The 20,775-nt window shown below is 36.0% G+C and overlaps 2 protein-coding genes across 5 annotated transcripts in view; one reads left to right on the forward strand and one right to left on the reverse strand.

Annotated features, from left to right (window-relative positions):
• The window catches only part of WWP1 (WW domain containing E3 ubiquitin protein ligase 1), a 113,510-nt gene extending 98,955 nt beyond the window's left edge, over positions 1 to 14,555 (forward strand). For both annotated transcript variants that reach the window (XM_040625785.1, XM_040625786.1), the window contains exons 22-25: positions 4,298 to 4,402; positions 7,435 to 7,531; positions 7,965 to 8,037; positions 12,972 to 14,555. In XM_040625785.1, coding sequence (XP_040481719.1) covers positions 4,298 to 4,402; positions 7,435 to 7,531; positions 7,965 to 8,037; positions 12,972 to 13,071 — 375 coding nt within the window. In that variant the 3' untranslated portion in view covers positions 13,072 to 14,555. The remainder of the gene's footprint in view (positions 1 to 4,297; positions 4,403 to 7,434; positions 7,532 to 7,964; positions 8,038 to 12,971) is intronic.
• A 4,752-nt stretch (positions 14,556 to 19,307) lies between these two features.
• RMDN1 (regulator of microtubule dynamics 1) overlaps positions 19,308 to 20,775 on the reverse strand; it is a 46,428-nt gene continuing 44,960 nt past the window's right edge. For 2 of the 3 annotated variants that reach the window (XM_008689113.2, XM_008689115.2), the window contains exons 9-10: positions 19,910 to 20,043; positions 19,308 to 19,447 (exon numbers count right to left, since the gene is read on the reverse strand). In XM_008689113.2, coding sequence (XP_008687335.1) covers positions 19,397 to 19,447; positions 19,910 to 20,043 — 185 coding nt within the window. In that variant the 3' untranslated portion in view covers positions 19,308 to 19,396. The remainder of the gene's footprint in view (positions 19,448 to 19,909; positions 20,044 to 20,775) is intronic. The other variant, XM_008689114.2, reaches the window with a different exon arrangement.

Raw genomic sequence — 20,775 nt, forward strand, 5'->3', positions numbered from 1 at the left:
CCTTTTAGAGACACCATTCTCAGTTATGTTGGATATATACCCAGGAGTGGTATTGCTGGATCATAAAGTAATTCTATATTTAATTGAGGGACTACCACTATTTTCTGCAGTGGCTATACCATATATTGCATTCCCACCAAAAGTGTGCAAGAATTCCAGTTTCTCCACATCTTTGCCCACACTTGTTATTTTCTGCTTTGTTACAGTAGCCAACCCTAATGGGTATAAGTTGATATCCCATTGTGGTTTTGATTTCGTATTTCTCTAATGATTAGTTATGGTGAATTCTTGAAGTCTTCTTTCCCCATATAGATTAAAACATAGGCAGGGCTGTTAGGATATTCCTTGGTATTCTCTGCCTCCTTTGGAGGCAGTATCTTAACTTTAGCTATCTTCAGTTCTCTAAGAAACTTGGTTTGCCGGAACCTGGGTGGCTCAGTCGTTAAGCGTCTGCCTTCGGTTCAGGTCATGATCTCAGGGTCCTGGGATCAAGCCCCGCATGGGGTTACCTGCTCAGCGGGAAGCCTGTTCTCCCTCTCCCACCCCCCCTGCGGTGTTCTCTCTCTCTCGCTGTGTCTCTCTCTGTCCAATAAATAAATAAAATCTTTAAAAAAGAAAAAGAAAAAAAAAAGAAAAAAGAAACTTGGTTTGTTCTATAATCAAATGTGCCTGTGAAAAATTAGCATTATAAATTGTATACAGTAATATTCCTATATAGAAATTAGCCTTCTGGAAACTGACAAGTATATGAAAATCAGGACTCTCAGGCTGGATGATAATGTAGACTCTATAAAATCCGGTTAATGTCTCTTTCTTTTAAGAGCTTGACTGCAGATTAGCAGAAACACATCAGAAGAATAGAATGGAAGATATTTTTCAGAGTGCTATTAATCTTTTTTTAAAATCCCAGACTTCATTAAGAATCTGAAGAAAATTAAATAATTTTGTGTCTTCAAAATGCATACACCTAAAATATTCTATGCCCCCTATTAAAAGCTCCTATTTTAGAGGCTCACTTAGTGAAAGAGGGATGTTATGGCCAGAGCCCAACATTAGAGCACAGATGAAACTAAGACAGTAGATGTAAAAGGATATGAATAGGCACATACTTTTATATAGCCCTTGGTAGAGTTTATAGTTGTCTCACCCATAGCCCTGTAAAATAGTGGGGCCATATGATGATTTCCTTTTACACATAAGGAGACTAAAGCCCTTATTGGTTACTGATTTGCCTTTAGCTCATAGTACGGAGCTGTAAGAAAATATAGATCTTTTTTGTTTGGCTTTTTGTTGATTGTAATTCCTAGTCTGTTGTTCTTTTACTTCCATTCATCATCTCTCTTAACCATGAATAATACCACAGTAATGGCCATGCATACTGTTATTCGAAATAATGCTTATACATAGTCATGGCCCTTTAGAAGTTAAAATCTGTTTAAGATGATGTAACAATCATTCCTTGTAAAAACTTTCATCACATTAGGAATAGAGGGCAACTTTCTCAGTTTGTTAAAGGGCATCAACAAAAAAATATACACCCTGACATCATTCTGATTGGTGATACCATGAATACTTCATATTGAAGTTGGGAAGACTGCAAGGGTGTCTACTCTCATCCTTTATATTCCCCATTGTACCAGATGGCCTAGCCAGTGCAGCGAGGCAAAAGGAAAAATAAAAACTTCATTATAAAGACTGGAAAGGAGTAAAAAATGGCCTTTATTCATAGATGATAACATGATTGTCAACCCAGAAAATCCTAAGGGAACCCCCCCAAAAAAAACTACTAGAAATAACAGTGAATTTAGCAAGAGCACAGAATAGAAGGCCAGTAATTTAAAAATCAAGTGTATATCTTCTTTGTACCAGCAACAATTGGAAATTGAAATCTTAAAGTTTTATGTACTAAAGCATCCAAAAAATAAACAAATTTAACCAAGAGCTTGCAAGAGCTCTGTACCTAAAAACACAAAACATTGCTCAGAAAAATTAAAGATGACTTTAATAAATGAAGAAATACATCATGTGTATTAGAAGACTCAATATTAAAAATGTCATTTCTCTCTAAATTGATCTGTATATTCAATGCAATCCCAATCTGCATCCTGGAAGAATTTTTTGTAGAAATCGACAACTCGGGGCGCCTGGGTGGCACAGCGGTTAAGCGTCTGCCTTCAGCTCAGGGCGTGATCCCGGCGTTACGGGATCGAGCCCCACATCAGGCTCCTCTGCTGGGAGCCTGCTTCTTCCTCTCCCACTCCCCCTGCTTGTGTTCCCTCTCTCGCTGGCTGTCTCTATCTCTGTCAAATAAATAAAATCTTAAAAAAAAAAAAAAAAAAAGAAATCGACAACTAAAATCTAAAAATTACAAGGAAATGCAAAGGTGCTAGATAAGCTGAAACATTTCTTTTTAATTATTATTTATTTGTCAGAGAGAGAGGGGGCATAAGTAGCGGGAGCAGTAGGCAAAGAGGGAAGCAGGCTCCCCACTGAGCAAGAAGCCCAATGCAGGACTCAATCCCAGAACCCTGGGATCATGACCTGAGCCGAAGGCAGACGCTTAACCTGAGCCGCCCAGGTGTCCCACAATTAATTTGGAAAAAGGACAAACTTGGAGGTTGTTCTTTACAATATGATTTCAAAAATTATTATTAAGCCATAGTAATTGAGATAGTGTGGTATTTTTGAAAGGATACACAAACAGATCAGTGGAACACTAAGAGAGTCCAGAAATAGACCCATCTATATATTACCATATGTGGGTCTATGATTTTCAACAGTAGTGCTAATATTTTTCAATGGGGAAAGAGAAAATCTTTTAAACAAATGATGCTGGATCAACTAGATGTCCCTATGTTAAAAAATTAACCTTGACCCCTACTTTAGCCCATGAAGAAAGATTAACTTAAAACATAAATGTAAATATGAAAGCTGAAAAAGAAAACAGGAGAAAAATCTTAGTATGGGCAGAAGTTCTTGGAAGAACACAAAACAATTAGCCACACATTTTTTATATATATATATATATATAAACTCTTACAACTCAGTAAAAAAACAGAAATTTTCTAGAATGGGCAAAGACTCATTTCACAAAGGAAGCTATGATGGCAAGTAAGCACATGAAACATATTCATTATTGGGGAAATGAGAATTAAAACTAAGTGAAATACCACTCTGGGATAATGTTGAAAGTGTCTTATAATGTTAAACATATGTATCAGCCTCTTACGCCCTAGCAGTTCCACAATTAGGTATTTACTCAAGTGAAATAAAATACATGATCTTCATACAAAGATTTTTCCATAAATGTTCATTACAGCTTTATTCATCAAAGCCAGAAATTTGAAGTAACCTCTAAATGACCATTAAGAAGTAAATGGATAGGTAAATTATTGTAGAGTCATATAATGAAATACCACTCAGCAATATGAAAGAAACATGGCACCCACAACAATGTGGGTGGGTCTCATAAACATTGTGTTGATGGAGGGAGGCAGAGGGTGGAGACAACAGAAAAGATTGTTGATAGTGTACCATACATATGAATGACATTCTCAAAAATTTAATGTGTGATGATGTCATTAATCATGTAGAGCCAAAGACAAAGATGGTATTTTTGACTGCAGAAAGGCACCTAATGGGAATATTCTACATCTTACATCTTTATTGTGGTGGTGGTTACACAGGTGTATATATCTATCAAAACTCATCTAACTCTATACTTAGAGCACCTGCATGTTATTGCATATAAAGTGTAGCTCAAAATTAATTGAGAAAGGAAATAAGTATTAGACTATCTCATTATACCAAAAATAGCTTTCATCCCATATGTAATACAACTGGGCTTATTTGAAAATTTCACATAGAATATCTTATTCCCAAAGCCTGGAAAAATTAATAACAGGAATTAGTATATTTTTGACTTTAAATAGAGAAGATAGTGTAGATTAAAAAGAACCAGAAATTTTGTTTGAAACTAATAATTTGGACACCTAATTTGGGATATATTTTTAGAAGAGATTTTTTTTAGCATAGCTGATGTTTTTCTTGAAGAATGGTAACTCTAAAAGCTTTCAGTTTAAGTTCAGTAAACATGGAAAAGATAAAGTACCAAAGAATCCTTATTCTAAATTGCTACAAATTTTGTTGGATCTGCTTACTGTGATCATTAGTTGTCATGCACCTAGCTGTGCACATAATTGGGCATGTGCATAGGTATTCATTAGCAAATTTGAGTCATGTAGTTATTCTCCTCACTAAGTCTGTACCGTGACCTGCTACTGTGCTCATTTCCCAGGTTATGTTGTGTGGCATGCAGGAGGTTGACTTGGCAGACTGGCAGAGAAATACTGTGTATCGACATTATACAAGAAACAGCAAGCAAATCATTTGGTTTTGGCAGGTAGTTGCTTTTATCTTCTTGAAACAAAGGGTTCAAAGAAAATGTTTTCTCATGAGACAGTGGTTTAAAAAAGTTCATTTTTAAAATTCAAACTGCCTTTGGACATGGTTTTTAGTCTCTGAATTATAAATCAGAAGTTGAATATGCGAACATTTGTTAAAGGAGTTTCCGTTGCTTATTTTGATTGTTTTCCTAAATGGGAGAATGAATGACAGAATCTTCTTTAAGTAGTAGTTTAATTGTAATACCTGTAGGTTTAACATGTTTTTTCTAGTAGTATCAAAGTATTCTATAAATTCTACTTAATTCTAGAAGTAAATGAAGAAGTATGTTTTCTTTGTTTTTTGTTTAAGTAGCCTCCACGCCCGGCGTGGAGCCCACTGTGGGGCTTAAACTCACGACCCTGAGATCGGGACCTGAGCTGAGATCAAGAGTTGGACTCTTAACCTTCTGAGCCACCCACGCGTCCCAGTAGTATGTTTTTTTAATGTGCAAGTCAGTGCAGATACTTAATTCCTCTGAAGACAATAATATGCTAGGGAATTAGAATAATCTAGAGGATAATGCCCAAGAATGAATTCCTTTTCTTTTTTCTTTTTCTCCCTTACTCCCTTTCTTTCTTTTGTTGGTGTTTTAGCTTAAACTATAATAGGGTGGTCTCATCCAAGTCCTGCATGCTCATCTTGAAGCTTGAAGCACAATTTATTAGATTTTGCATTTTGTGTGTTTGAGAATTTAAAATCTCTAGGCCAGGGGGATTTTCTTCACAAAAATCCACTAACTGAGACTTATTTGAGCAATTCAGTGACGGACTACTGGTTTACGTATGCTGAACTTTCATTTTCAAGTGAAAACTAAGCCTGGGATTTTGTTTATTACTAGAGAAAGACTTTCTAGAAGTAGAATCTTTTCATAAGGATATGTGTCATTTATTTATTAATACTTTAAAGAAATGTAGACACTAAGGCAAGTTTATCTTCTAGATATACTTCAACATATGCAAAATGGCATCTACTAGCTAGAATATTTATTGCACCATTATTGTTACACTGATAGAGACTTGAAATACCTAAATGTCTATTTTGGGAGGGAACTGAGTAAATAAATTATAATATACCTGTTTTGTAATTCTGTACCTTGTAATCATTCTTTTACTTTTTTTAATGCAAATTAACAAAAATACTGGAGAATGAGATGTTTTAATACAATTTTAAAGGGGAAAAAGGTGTGTATAATATGCTTTTGGTTAAAAGGACAATTTATATTCTATATATTCAAAGTGTATACTGATACAGCTGGCCCTTGAACAAGGGTTTGAACTGTGCCAGTCTACTTACGTTGATTTTTTTGCAGCACTGTATTGTAAATGTATTTTCCTTATGATTTTCCTAGTAACTTTTTCTCTAGCTTTTCTTAGTAAGAATATAGTATATACTATGTATACAAAATATATGTTGTTTATGTTATCAGTAAACAGTAGGCCATTAGTTAAATTTTGGGGAGCCAAAAGTTGTATGTGGATTTTCCTGAGATTCCAACCGCACACGGGGTCAGCTCCTCTAACCCGTGTTGTTCAAGGGTCAACTGTATATGAATATACCATCTCTGAAAAGGTAGAGGAAAAAATTGGCCATGAGGTGTGAAAGCTGCTCTTGATGTGGTACCTTTTACTACCTTTGAATTCTATACTGTGTGCTGGGTGTATCTATTACCTGTTACAAAAAATGAACAAGGAATGACTGGCTGGCTCAGTCGGTAGAGCATGTGACTCTTCATCTCAGGGTCATGAGTTCAAGCCCGATGTTAGGCATAGAGCTTACAAAAAATAATAAAAAATTAAAAAGTAAGAATAAATCCATTTTCAGGCCTAAAATAACTGAATTGCATCACATACAGAATGTATGCAGGTGTCTGCAATCTTCCTTTCTCGAATCTTTACTAGCTTCTTCATTCCTTCATGTTCCCTGACTTCCCCTTTGGACATCTGTATCTGTGCACCTGAGGAGCTTGAGCTTAGAGTCACGTAAACCCAAGTGAATAGTTGTGTTTTCCAGATTGGGTCTCTTTTAGGAAAAGGGTTGGTTATGCCAGACGTAATAAGCTGTTTCTTGTGTCTTGATGAAACGTGTACCTCAGCACAGTTCTATACAGAAATGTTTTTGAGCATGATTAGCACTTTTTGTCTCATGCTTAAAAGTATATTTTTGTTTACTTTTTATAAATTTTATTCTTAAGATATACTTCTACTCTCAGACCGCTCCGTAAGTTCACTTGCCTTCTATTACAAGATACCCAGACCAATTCAAATCTTTATTCTACCACATTACACATATTACACATTGATGTCCCTCTTTGAAAAGATAGTAAATGTACCAGGTATTTTAACAAAATGCATAGTTTAAGTTTTCAAGTACAAATAATCCAAAGAGTTGAGAAAACAGTATTTAGTGGGAGAAAATGCCGCAGGATATTGGGAATGGTGATTGGAAAGTGTTCATTTGTTTTTGGAAGCTTATAGGAGAGAAGGGTAGTTGACTCAAGTCAGGACAACTGTGTTAGAACTCAACAAAACCTGAGTTCAAATGTTCTGCCACTTATTAGCAGTTTGAGAAAGACAAAGTTTTATCTCTGTAGGCCTGTTTGCTTATATATACAGTAGGGATGCTCATGATAGTATCGTATCTCCAAGTATTGTACATGCTAAACACACAAAAGGCATATGGCACAGAGCTTGGCAGGAGCCCTATATAGGTGATAGCTATAATATTGTAGCTGATCAACATCTGTTACCTTTTAGTGGTATGACCTTTTGAAGCCTCCAATTTTCCTCTCCATCATGATGGATGTAATAGTAGTAGTGGCCAACCAGTGGTACACTTGTGAGGATTAACTGAAGATTCATAGTGTAATTAATATATGCCTAACCTTAATAAATTCTTGAAGAAATTTAAGAATAATTTAAGTGTCTACTATTTTAAGTACTAGAGATAATTTAGTATTTATATTAAAGTAAATTTGATTTTGTCACACAGTTTGTGAAGGAGACAGACAATGAAGTAAGGATGCGACTATTACAGTTTGTCACTGGAACCTGCCGTTTACCTCTAGGAGGATTTGCTGAGCTCATGGGTAAATGCAGTTTTACTGCAGTTTCTCTGTAGATAAGTTTGTGATAATAATGGCCTTTAGACACAAAATAGACTTTAATCTAGGGATTATTCTTCTGTGCTCTCTATAGGGTATCTACCAGAAGACTAATTAATGGTTAATATCAAGTACATTTGTAAGACAAAAATGGAAGCTGCTTACATAGTCTGGCCATTGCTTTGCTCCTTAGGGTGATTGTGAAGGGAGCAAAATTCTTTAGAGCTACTTCTGTTTCCACTGATTTAATTCTATTGCTGGATTTCTGCAGCAGTAAGAAGCTTCTCTAGGGAGAAGCGGTTTACACTGTATTCTGTATTAGTCATACGACTACGTGACATGTTCTGTTATATAACTCGTTGTCAAAACCAAAATGTTTAAAGAACCAGATAAATTTTGTCTTTTTTTCCTGGTTTAGGAAGTAATGGGCCTCAAAAATTTTGCATTGAAAAAGTTGGCAAAGACACCTGGTTACCAAGAAGCCACACGTGGTAAGTGTAAGTGGTAAGGATTCCTAAATAGGAAGGTGAAGGCCAGAGATTTTTTTTTTTTTTTTTAATATGTAAGACCCAGTATAAGTTCTATCCATTAAAGTAGCTAGAATTTCAGTTTTTAGAACAGACTAGTATAGCACTCTGTAACTTTGGAATGATTTCTACTTGGTTACTATACTAAGAAATGTATCCATTGATTAAACAATTATTTAGAATAACCACTATGTATAAAATAGAATTGAAGTGCTCCCTGCCTTTTATGAAGTTTGCACTCCATTGGGGGAAGGGAACACAAATGACAAGTCAACTATTTGAATACTAAGAAGGTCCTTCAAAGGAAATAGGGTGCTGTAAAAAAGAACTAGAGGGATCCTCCTAGATCGTGTGGTCAGGGAGATTTCTCAGAAGGGATAATGTTTGAGTTTGATAAATAGCATGCTGCAGGAAGGAACAGGAAAGGTGCATTCCAAAGACCTAGAAGTAAGAAATTGTTTTTCGAGGAAATGAAAGATGACTGGTGTGACTGGTACTTAGTCAATGAGGGGAGACAGGGATAAAAAGAATTTGGAAGAGTAGGCAGGGGTTAAATTATGTAGAGCCTTGTAGGCTATTGTGAGGAACTTAAATTTCACTCTAAGGGCAATTAGAAGCCTTTGAGGAGTCTTAAATAGCAACTAATGAGATTCAGGAAAATTCACTGTGGCAACAGAGGAAGGAGGAATTCAATTCAAGACTGAAGGCAGGGAGATTAGTTAACAGAACTGTTAGAGTCATCCAGGCAAAAGATGGTGATAGCTTGGGAGGTACATGGTTCTTTCAGGAAGTCATAACTATTTTCATACTAAGCAGTTATTTGCCTTTTTTTTTTGTTTTGACACTTGCACTTATGGTGCAAAAGCAACGGTGGGTAAAAATGCTGGTGCCTCAGCAAAAATCAAGGCAGTGGCACCAGAATGCCGTCTCCATTCTTCAGCATCGCACACCTGCAGTTTAAAGCAAAAAGGGGGGGGGGCAAGCCATTTTCTTTCAAGATTGTTCTTTATGAAGCAGTAAAAAAAATACTAAATCTTGGTGCTTGAGTATGTATCTTTTCAGTACCCTGTAAGACAAAATGGGAAGCCTGCATAAAGCACTTCTATACACCAGAGAATTGTGGTTGTCTGGAGGGGAAAGCTCTTTGGCAGTTGAGTTAAAAGCTGAAGCAGCTTGCTTTTTTAATGGAACGCTTTTTTTACTTGAAAGCATGACTGACAGACAAACTGTTTACTTGGCAGACATTTTCTTGAAAAGTAATGAAGTAAGTTTATCACTTCAGGGGAAACAACTGACAGCATTTGTTAGCAATGATGAAAGATGAGATTCCGGGTAAAAATTAAAATTTGGGAAAATGTATATACCAACCACCGTGAGCTTGAAAGCTTCCCAGAACTTTTCTGATGAGATTGGTGGTATTTAACCAATGTGATTTTTTTTCTATTACATAATTGTGTCAGCATTTGGAAATACTTTATAACTCGGTGAACCCTTATTTCCAAATGACCAGTGTATGATGTTACAAAATCATGCATGGGTAAAAAATCCATTCAGAGTACAAGATAAACCATTGGGTTTTATGTAAGAAGGTAGAAAAAGTTCTTTGATATGATTTCAGAACTCGTATTATGTGTTACCTTGTTAAGCTTAATACAATATCTAAGAATAATAGCCACAGTTACCTGAAAAAAATGACTAGAGTACATCTGTTTTCTAACTACATATCTTTGTGGGGACAAATTTTCATACACTTCATATAGTGCAACAAAATAAATGCACACATAAAGTGTGAAAAGGGATCATTACCAAAAAAAAATTGAGAACACCAGTCTAGAATAAATTGGTAAATCCAACAAGAGAGACTGTTGAGGCAGGGGAGAGGTTCATAACCAAAGCAGACAGTTCTTTGAGAAAGATGGAAAGAATTGGGATGCTGAGTACAAGCTAAGGAATTGGCCCTTGATAAAAACAGGAACACTTCCTTTGTTGTAAAAGCAGAGGAAGAAGAGTTGGATTTAAACTATAGAGTTACCAGTTGGTTTCTGTTTTCTCAAAGTATAAGGTGAGGGAGGTCACTTGGCTAAGAATGAAGAAAGTAAAAACTTTTGAGAAGAAAGAACTGTCAGAGTAGACAAGTATTTACTAGCAAACTATGGCTAAGAATGCTGCACAAAATTGGATTGCCTACTTGGATCTTTATAAAGTGACACCAGTCTGTCTAGTTGTTTATAAAGTGACACCAGTCTGTCTAGTTGTAGGATTCTCTCCTCCAGTAATTTTCAGCTATTAAGGTCCGAGGAATGAAAAACGAAAAGGCTGAATTCATCCGGTGTTTGAATTTTGACTAGTAAATTCAAAAGAGGGAGAGACAGGGATTTAAAAGATTTGCAAGGTAGTGGTTGTAAGGGTGGCTGTGGATTAAGTACAAAGTAAGGATAGGAAAAGTCTGAGGACAGGCTAGGATGGCAAGAAAGTAATGGGCTAATAGGTTGCCATTTTAATGGAAGGAAGCTGGAAAGCAGAATAGTTTTTTAATTAGAAATTTCCTTTATTGGTAATGACAAGGTTCAAGGTGTTATCTTGAAGTCAGTAACTGGGGTAAAGGAACAGGTCACTGGAGATGAGAATGTGTGGCTGTTGCATGTCATCCAAGTGAATGAGACGAGGACAGGAAGCAGGTGCCAAAGCTCTCAGTGAATGAAAGGAGTGTGACCAAGAAGTCAACAGAGGATAGCAAAATGTTCAGAAAGAAGGTTGCATAGCTAGATTGCGTGTGCCTCAGAGAAGTTTTGTTGATTGGCCGCAGGGGAAATGGTATGTTTCAGACTAGCTGGATTTTTAGTTAAGGCAAGAGAGGAATTATTCAGACTGTAGAAAACTGCGAATCATAAAATAGAAATTTGGAAGAATGGACTATCTGAGGTGGAGGACAGGGAAGAGGTGGGGATTTACTTCGATCAGTGGAATACAGTTGATGACCCAGAGACGCTCGAGTTTTTAGTGACTAAGGTAAGCAGTGCTACAGTCTATGGTGAAAGTAGTCTTGATAATTCTCAGATGGAGTTCTGTAATCTCCAAAGCTTTGCTCAATGAGGTAGCGACTTTGAGAGCAGGGGTTCCTTAGACTATATACAGTGGTATAGCAAGCCAATGGGGTACTATTCCCTTAGTCCTTTGGAAAGGTATTAGTGTCTTCCCTTTTTATAGACAGAAAGAAGTAGCAAATTTGACTCAAAGCTGGAATGAAAACAAAAGGTAAACCAAAACTTAAAAACAGTATTCTGATATCCACATAGTAAGTACTCAATAAAAGATGAATAGATTTTAGTATGTCTCCATCCTTTGGCCTAATGTCTTAAAACAGAACCCTGTTATGGATGTTTTCAAGTAATCTACTTTCCTATGTAGTTCAACTCAACATTTACTAAATGGATCAATGTTAGGAGAGTAGGGAAGACTGCCCCTCGTGGGTTTTAAAACCTAATGGGAGAAACCAGTCAGTCGTAATACAGAGTAAAGTAAATGCCAAAATAGAAATAAAAAGAACTTATGGACAGGAGAATTATTAAGTCTATATAAGATGTTCAAGGAGAATTCTTGGAAGGAAGTTGTAGCATTTGGACGGATTCTTAGTGAGAAAAGGTATCCCACATTATGAGAGCTGTAGAACATGTCGTAAGACAGCAAAGTGTATGGAATGCTTGGAGAACGTTAAACTAGTTGATAGGGGGTATACTGTACCGCATGGGAGGCTTCCTTCCCCCACACCTTCAGTCCATAGGAATTAGAAGCAGCAAAGCTTTTTTTTTTTTTTTGGAATGCTTCACAGATTTGCGTGTCATCCTGGGGCCATGCTAACCTCTATTTTCCAATTTTAGTATATGTGCTGCCAGAGTGAGCACAGCACAGGTTTTTTAAAACTGGCATGTCTTTTGAGGAAGTATCTCTGGCAGTGATAGAAGGCTAGAGATTCAGTAGAAAGAATGACAGAATTTGACAAGGCTTTATGTGAAAGATGTAAGAATTAGAAAGTGACAGATCTTAGTCTAGGACTCTACTGAAAGATACTTTCTTGACCTTTCTGCTGTCAGTGTACCTTGAAGCATGAAGTGGGGGGGAAGGGAGAAGTTACACAGTCTGCTTAATTGCTACCATTTAATATATTTAACTTTTCATACAAAGGGAATAAAATGGTCTGAGAAGAACACCATTGTAATTGGCTGCCTTAAAAGGCTCTTATCAGGTTTCCTGACTCTTACACAGGAGTTGGGGCAAAGGCAGATGGGGTAGTAGAAGGTAACCTCGATAATGAACTTTCCTTATGAGAAAATACAGAATGGTTTTAACTACAGTAGAGCTATTTCACTGACAGAGTGGGGACTGGACCCCCCCCACCCCACCAACTCCAATCCAGTTGAACTCAACACAGGGAATTCTTTGAGTCTGGCAGGAATGAAAAGACAAAAAAAACAATGTATTTATTGGCACTCTCCATCCCAGAATGTAAGTTCCATGAGGATAGGGACTGTAGTTTTTCATCACTCTATCACTAGCTCCCAGAAAAATATCTAATAGATTCTTAATGACTGGTAAGTGAATGAAAGAAATGGACTCTTTTAAAAACCCAAGAGAAGTTAGGGGGACTTGTAACAACTTGTAATTCCAGTTTTCTCTGGGAAATGTTAAAATATTTTTATGAGTAAGTCTTCATTTCAGTAGCTTGCCTTGCCATAAGAAATCTGTATATGTTAATATAGTGAATTGTTAGAATACTTCTGGCAAAATTTTTATATCTTCCTCTCCATTTAGTTTTTCAAATGTGCTTTAAGAAATACTGTATTAGAAATCTTTTTAGAGTTTGTTTTATTGAAAACACATGTGTTTTTGTTTTTGTTCAGTTTTAATCGCTTGGATCTACCACCATATAAGAGTTATGAACAACTAAAGGAAAAACTTCTTTTTGCAATAGAAGAGACAGAGGGATTTGGACAAGAATGAATGTGGCTTCTTGTCTTGGAGGAGCTCTTGCATTTAAATACCCCAGCCAAGAAAAATTGCACAGATAGTGTATATAAGCTGTTCATTCTGTACAGTGAATTTTCTGAACCTCTCAAAAGTATAAATGTTTTCCGTTCTTCCACAGAAATATGCAAAACAGTTCATCCTTTTCTACTTTATTTATTGTTCCCTTGAAGTGACTGACCAGGAAAAAGATCATCCTTAAATTTGAAGCAAGCAAGAGACTTTATTAAAAATAAGTATATATCTATATAAGCATATATGATAGTGGCTCTAGTTTTATAGAGCTCCGAGTATATTAAACATGACAGCCGTTCATTCAAAAAATAATCTGGATTTGCTTTACCTTGTTTCTAGTATCCAGAAGAGAAAGTACAAATTGCTTCATGATCTTCTCCCTTATGTAACACCTCTTGAGGGTGTTTAGTTGCATGGCTGTTCAGGAAGGTATTAAGGGCTTAGGCCAAATCTTACTTTGAGTATGAAAAATGCTGCTGGCTTTTCTGAAGACAGGCACTTGAACCTGTCAATTCGTTTTAAATAAATACAGTAGTTGAAAAATTTCCCTCTTTGCTACATCCCTAATACAGTCAAAGTAATGAATGAAACAATAATGTACATGTAAGTCATACACTATATCCGATGCCATTTAGTTTATTCTAGAGGTTGGAAAGAATTCAGTAAGCAGCAAAGAGGTTTGTTTACATGTTACTTTGGGATGCTAGGTATTTGTGGAGTTAAAAAGAATCAGGTACTTATGTGCTTTTGTTTTTAAATCTGTGATGTTCTTTAAATTTAATTCATAATAAATTGATGCAGTTTGATACTTAGGAACATATAAGGTAATGTGAACATTTTTGCTCTTGTGTTCAGAGTTTTGGTTTTATAAAACCAGATGGACTGAAGAGTTGTATAAGCATTTGAACACTCAAATGAAAACTATTTTCTATTAGTGTTCATATATCTTCATTCCTCTTAAATTCATGAAAATTTTATGATCTGAGTTATATAAGCATATTAATAAGAATCTTTTGGTCCCCACCCCCCTTTTTACATAGAACATTATTTTTGTCCTAGTAACTTTTTAATTTTCCATCATCAAGGGCATTTGCTGAACTACCAAGATGTATAAAAAATTAAAATCTGATGTGAATGATATTATTGCTATTTTAGCAAACTGGGCTTCCTTATTAATAAAAAATTCAATTTCCATTTGTATCACTTCAATATGCAGTGTAAATTTCAGGAAGTTAAAAAGTTTTTTATAACCATGAACTGACATCTTACAATGTTATCTGTAACATATTTAACTGCTAAGTACATATGGAAAATACTAGTATACAATTTAATTTCCCTAAACAGTTTTTGTTTTGCCAAAATTTTATTTTTCTACATATTAGATTGTGTTCTGCACTTCTATTCAAAGTTCATAGTAAAGATGAAATAAAGGCAGTGATCCACTATGTTGAATAGACTCCTTTCCCAAATCCTAATCTGATCCTGGGCTATCTTGAAGCATAAAGAATTAAAAACAAATACTAATGTATATGACATTATGTGATTGATAGAGGGTGACCAGTCTTCAAAAGGGCTACTTAAATTATACCATAGAAAGCATCACTGCTCAATGAATTCTGCCATGACATGACATAAGTTACTGACGGACATCATTCATTCAGTGGAGGTGAGAATGAGAATACCATTTAGCACATTTGACCAAAAACAAACAGGAGGCTTTCAGGGGGCTGGGGCCCTCTCCTCACTTCAGGTAAGAAATTACTGTGTACCAGTTGAGGCTACATGGAACCCACAGAAACCAAACAGCTTTCTGAAGAAGGCTATTTTGGAGGATTCAGGGCCTTCCACCTTTCAAACCCAATTATAGAAAACCAGGCCTATAGGCAGGATTTATTAGGTCTTAATTCATATACTCAGGTGGCAATGAGAGAAACCAAGGATGTGGGCTACCTCTCACCTTCTCTCCTCTTTTCCCATCCTTGTCCTGTGCTGGGCTAGACAGGCTCACTATGCCTGAAATGAAGAAACAGGCAAAGAATGAGGCTTAGAGACAGATTCATATTATTTCATTTCAGTGACACTCACTCACCACCACCAAACAGAGCCCAGTGAATGGATAACAGGCACAACATAATTTCTATTTCATCAATCAGATATGTTGTCTGTCTTCCCAGGAAAGCAGCTACAAGTGGCAGTTAAAGCTCAAAGAGTTAATAAAACCTTTTAACCTCACAGCCTTCAGTTAATCACCTGCCTCCTATCTTTACAACTAGATAGGGTGGTAATGTGTCAACATACCGTTAGGCAGTACTGCTTCTGTTAAAAATGACACGTGACTGATTAAGTTCATCTGGACTGGGAAATCTCCAGATACTTAATAAGCCATACCTTTGGATTTCCCAGAGGAAACCCATAACTACATGTCCCTTCTGAGGTCCCTGAGCTGTGACCCGGGGAGATGATAGTTCTTGTCGCTGTGTGAATGCTCTGCTACACAGACTGCTGCTGTAAGGTCATCTTCTGAAATGTAAGAAGTCCTGACTGACTTGCTGGTCAGCTGTGGTTCCTATCTTATTAAGCCTTCTCAGTAAGCCTGTTGCAGACTTTTTGAGTCTGTTTGTTGGACTCTGGTGGATATTGCAGAAGTCAAAAATCTTCTCGTTTAAATATGTAGATGAGAGAACAAAGGCTGTCTTATAAACACTCCCCAGTTTTCTTAATCTGTTGATCTTAAAAGCCAAACTTAAGGTAAACTGTTTTGAGGAAAAACCCCAGACCGTATCAGAGAAGCCGTCTATGTTTATGAGGCTCCTTTTTACCAACTGTATACTCTTCAGTCGTAGGACAAAACAGTTCACTATTCTCAGAGGACAGTGCAGTGGGTTAGAACAGGGCATTCATTAAAATAATTTCATGGCCCTTGCCAAAATAATCCACCCCTCCTTCTATTTTTTCTTCCCAATAAATTTAGGGTACAATAATGCCCAGGCACACACAGTCCAAAATAGGTTGTATGGTGAACACATGAGATCAAAAAATACCCCTCAAATAATTTAGAAGCAAAAATGTACAACTCAAAAAGTGGCATTTCCTAAATTCCAAATTTTCTCTCCCACATCTCAACCAAGGAGAATACTGATAATCGCATTTAAAAATACTGATACGGTATATCCTTTATATTCTCTTTCATCCTCATAACTCCTCTAAGGTTGTTGCGTTTTGCTTTTTCTTTGTTGTAATGATGCTTATTTTACAGATTAGTGAGTCATTTTTACAAAGTCCATAGCTAGGTCACAGTCTATGATTAAATGCTCCGTTGGGAAGATTTTGCTAATAAGTTAACTGAGAGCTTTCAGATTTTTTATAAAGCAGCCACTTTCCAAATCCAGATTTATTCTCAATCCTCAAAGGAAGTAAACCTATCTACAAGGCAAGGTAATTATAATCGCCCATAGCCCATGTCTGTAATATAAAGACAGACTACTACAAACTTCTGTTCACATGCATGTGGGGAAATAAGCATCTCAAACTAGCGGTCACATTTGGAACACAGACAATTAAATAGGGACTGCACAAGAAGGAGAATAATGGGGTCCTAGGGTTTGTTCCCAGAATAGGTCTGTGAGGAAATGCCAAGAACCAGTGTAAGACCTGGTGAATCAGACTCCTGGGTTGTCAAAATGAAGAGAGTACACACAATCAGAATCTTGGAGAAGGGAGCTAGCTATCCCTTAGTTTAAAAGGGGAAAAAAGGGAAGATAACAGCTCTATAAATTAAGACCCAGCAACTGCACTCCTGAGTGTTGATATAACCTGTACCCAATGTTCATAGGAGTCAACGACTGGAAACCGCCTAAATGACCTTCAGTGAATGGTTAAACGGGTACACTACTACAGTGAAATATAATCAACAGTACAAAGGAATCAACTACTGACTATATTGAGATGGATCTGAAAGGAATTATGTTAAATGAAAAAGGCCAATTTTCAAAAGGTCACACAATCTGATTCCATTTATATAACATTCTTGAAATTCGTGGTTGCCAGGATTAGGGACGGTGGCAGGGAGGGAAAGTGGACAGGTGTGACCATAAAGGGACAGCACTAGGAATTTATATGATTTGGTGGAACAGTTCTGTATCTTGATTATAGTGGCAGTTTAAAAAAAAAAAAAAACTACATGTAACAAAATACGTAGAACACACATGAGTGAGAGCATTTAGAAGTAAAATCTGAGTAAGATCTATGGGCTATACCAATTATGTGGTTTTGATACTGTACTGTAGTTATAGGTTTACCTCTGGGACCTCTCTACTTTTTTTCCACCAACTTCCTATGAATCTATGATTTCAAAGCAAAAAAATTTTTTAAAAGCACTATAAAATACCAGAAGACAGACCCCTCCCATAAAAGGTTTTATTACTGAAAGATACCTCATTCCACAAAAACCACTTCACAGAGATTACTCTTGAACAAATCCAAAAAACAAACCCTTCACTTCACTACCCATTTGATTACCTGGTACTGCTGGTAACTCAAAACACACACACATCACCAGAAAATACTGAAAGTCACTCTATAGAGAAAATTGAAAAGGAGAAAATTTCAGAGGATGCTCAAACCAGAAAAAAACATTCTTTAACACAATATACTAACATGAATTAAATGTAAATAAATAACTACAGATACCAAAAAAAATCAAAATAGAAATTCAGAAACTCAGAACTGGACAAACTACATGAAAATGTGAAATGCCTGCTGACTGGAATCCGGAAAGAAAGAAGAAAAAGACATCTCGAAAGTGAAGATAAAATGTATCTGAGGAAGAAAACAAAAAATAAGGGACATGGAAGACAAATTCAAAGAGCCAAGAAAATGAAACTGAAAGAGGTAAAAAGAAAAATCAGAGACGTGATAAAAAAAAATTAGGCAAAGAAGATCTAATACACATAGAATTAAACAGTCGCTGAAAATAAGATGGAACAGTGGTTCTCGAAGTGTGGGGTAAGCAAATCTGGTATGAGGGATGATCTAAGATAACTGGACTGGCCTCTTCAGTCAATGACTTGGTGGGATTAAAAAAAAGGGTGGGAGAACTCTTATAGATTTTTAAAAAGTAAGGCAGAAAATCATATACAGTGTATGACTGATTGGATCCTGGTTTTTAAAAGTGTAAGACATTCCTGGGACATATGAGAAAATATGAATATGGCTGGTAATAGATGATTTTAAAAAACTACTGTTAACTTTTTGTTGTGCTAAAAGGATGTCCTTATTCTGATACAACGCATGCTGAAATATTTAGGGATGAAGTATGTTGTCTACAATTTCAACAGTTTAGAAACATAAACACACACACACACGTATATATATAAAAATATACACACATAAAGTAAAATATAGCAGAAGATTAGCAATTGGGATGGGTATATAGAGTCCAGGACTTTTTCCTTCTTGTTCAAAAATATACATGATAACACAGACCACATCTGCACAGTTCACTGTTAACATTACAATTCCCAAATCCTCTGGGGAAAACCCACTATGCATGCACTGTTGATTTATCTGACATTCAAGATAATCCTTTTTATAAAACAGTTTTGCAGTGGTGGCATCCCAGCCTCAAGTAATACCGTCCTGCCTATTTAAAACATCTTCATTTCTGTTTCACCCTTGAGTTCTGTGTTCTTTTCACATTAGGGAAGAGAATCTGGGCTTTGTGTAGTGACAAAATCAATCCTCCACTTGTGAGACTATGTCACATTGAGAAAAAAAAAACAACCACTCCATTTTCCGTCCTCTCCTGACTTAAGTTTTTTCCTTATGTAGGTTGGTTCCAAGATCCATCCAAGAACCCTCAACATCCTAACCTCCTAATTTTCACTGCACCTTCTCTGCAAGATCTAAACTTTGCATCAGTCCAATTTGACAAATGCACATCCCCAATGAAACCTCTTCCACAAAGCTTTTTTTATTTTCTTGATCTCCCATTCTAATGCGAACCATCCTCCTTAGAAATCTTACACCACTTTGTATTGCTGGTGTCCTAAATGTGCAATATCTCTGCCTCTGAGCCAGGGAGAAGTCTCTACCAATCTTTTGTAATTATTTCTTTTGTTATCTGTGAAGAAACTTAGAAATTTTGTATACTTAATTTGTTAAATGGTCATATTAAAGAACCGAGAAAACAGCCATAGAACAGTTAGAGTTTATGTATTATCTTTGTAATTTGATGAAAAGGCAATGTTTCTTAGATATTTCATGTGCTTTCTTCTCTGAAAAATTCTCAATTCTTGTCAGTGAAACCTGTAAGCAACTGAGCAGCTTCTGTCTGTATCTAAAATAGAAAAATACATGTTATAAATAAACAGTACAGCATACATAACAACCTGCAAAATCTAGTAAGTTCATAAAGTGGGCTGTGGTCTCTAAGCATTCCCAAAAACCAGGACAGCACATTGTCAGAATAAAACTGAACAGGGACTGGGTAAGACTCTTAGAGAATTCTTTCACATTAGTACACATGGCTTGCCTTTTTATTTTAGAAATCTTATTTGATCCATCACGTATGTCAAACAGGAATAAGGCAGCAAATAATTCATAACCTCTGGTGACAGTAACTAAATGACTGCTGTACGGAAATTAACAAATGTTAATGAGTTCAATTTGAAATGAACACTACTGTTTTCAACAATATACATTTAGACAAATAATGCTTTTAAAGAAGTACTTAACTCACCTTTATTTAATAGTGCCTCAGTAGAAATCTACCTGCCTTAATTTATTGAAGATATTTTACCTGTTTATCCTCCTCTGTGTGTGCTGGATAGTCCTTGGCTTTCATTAGCCAGAAGGCAGCGAGCTTTTTATTGTGTAATTTCAAATATGTCTTTCCTAAAAGAAGCAAGTTTTTGCTGTAGAAGTTTGGATCCACTGTACATAAGGAAGAAAAATTTATCTCAGATGAAATAGAATTGCTCTTATTTTTAAAGGCTTAATTTCTTCAGTCTAAATTCCAATAATAAATTTGTGTGGTCAATATAAGATTAGGCTAATAACTAGAATTCTTTTTTGTTCAACTATTCCAATCTCAAAAAAAATATTGGTAAAGTACCATTTATTCAGTGGCATTCTATTACATTTCTCATTTTCATACAATTTTATAAAATACTCCATTTGATAGATTAGAAACTGAGGTTCCTGATAGAAATGTATGCTCTGTAAGGACAGGGGTTTTCTTTTTATCAATAAAGTCTTTTATGCCCTGCTATATCTTAAGTACCTAGAACATAACATGCACCCAATACGTAGTTGCTGTATGAGTGAATGGAATCATGATATATATGCAGCTGACCCTTGAATAACACAGTTTCGAACTTGTGCAGGTCCAAATATATGCAGGGGTTTTTTTTCTCCCCATAAATACAGTAAAGTGCTATAATTATATTTTCTCTTACTCTTAACATTTTATTTTCTCTAGCTCACTGTACTGTTGGAATATAGTCTATAATACATGGAACATACAAAATACATTTTAAACAACTGTTTATCAGTAAGTTCCAGTCAATGGTAGACTATTTAAGTAGTTAACTTTTAGGGGAGCCAAAAAGTTAGTTATATGCAGATTTTCAACTATGCAGGGGGTGGGGACCCCTTATCCCCTCA

Source organism: Ursus maritimus, unplaced genomic scaffold, assembly GCF_017311325.1.
Source record: "Ursus maritimus isolate PB19 unplaced genomic scaffold, ASM1731132v1 scaffold_9, whole genome shotgun sequence".
In the NCBI taxonomy this organism is placed as follows: domain Eukaryota; kingdom Metazoa; phylum Chordata; class Mammalia; order Carnivora; family Ursidae; genus Ursus; species Ursus maritimus.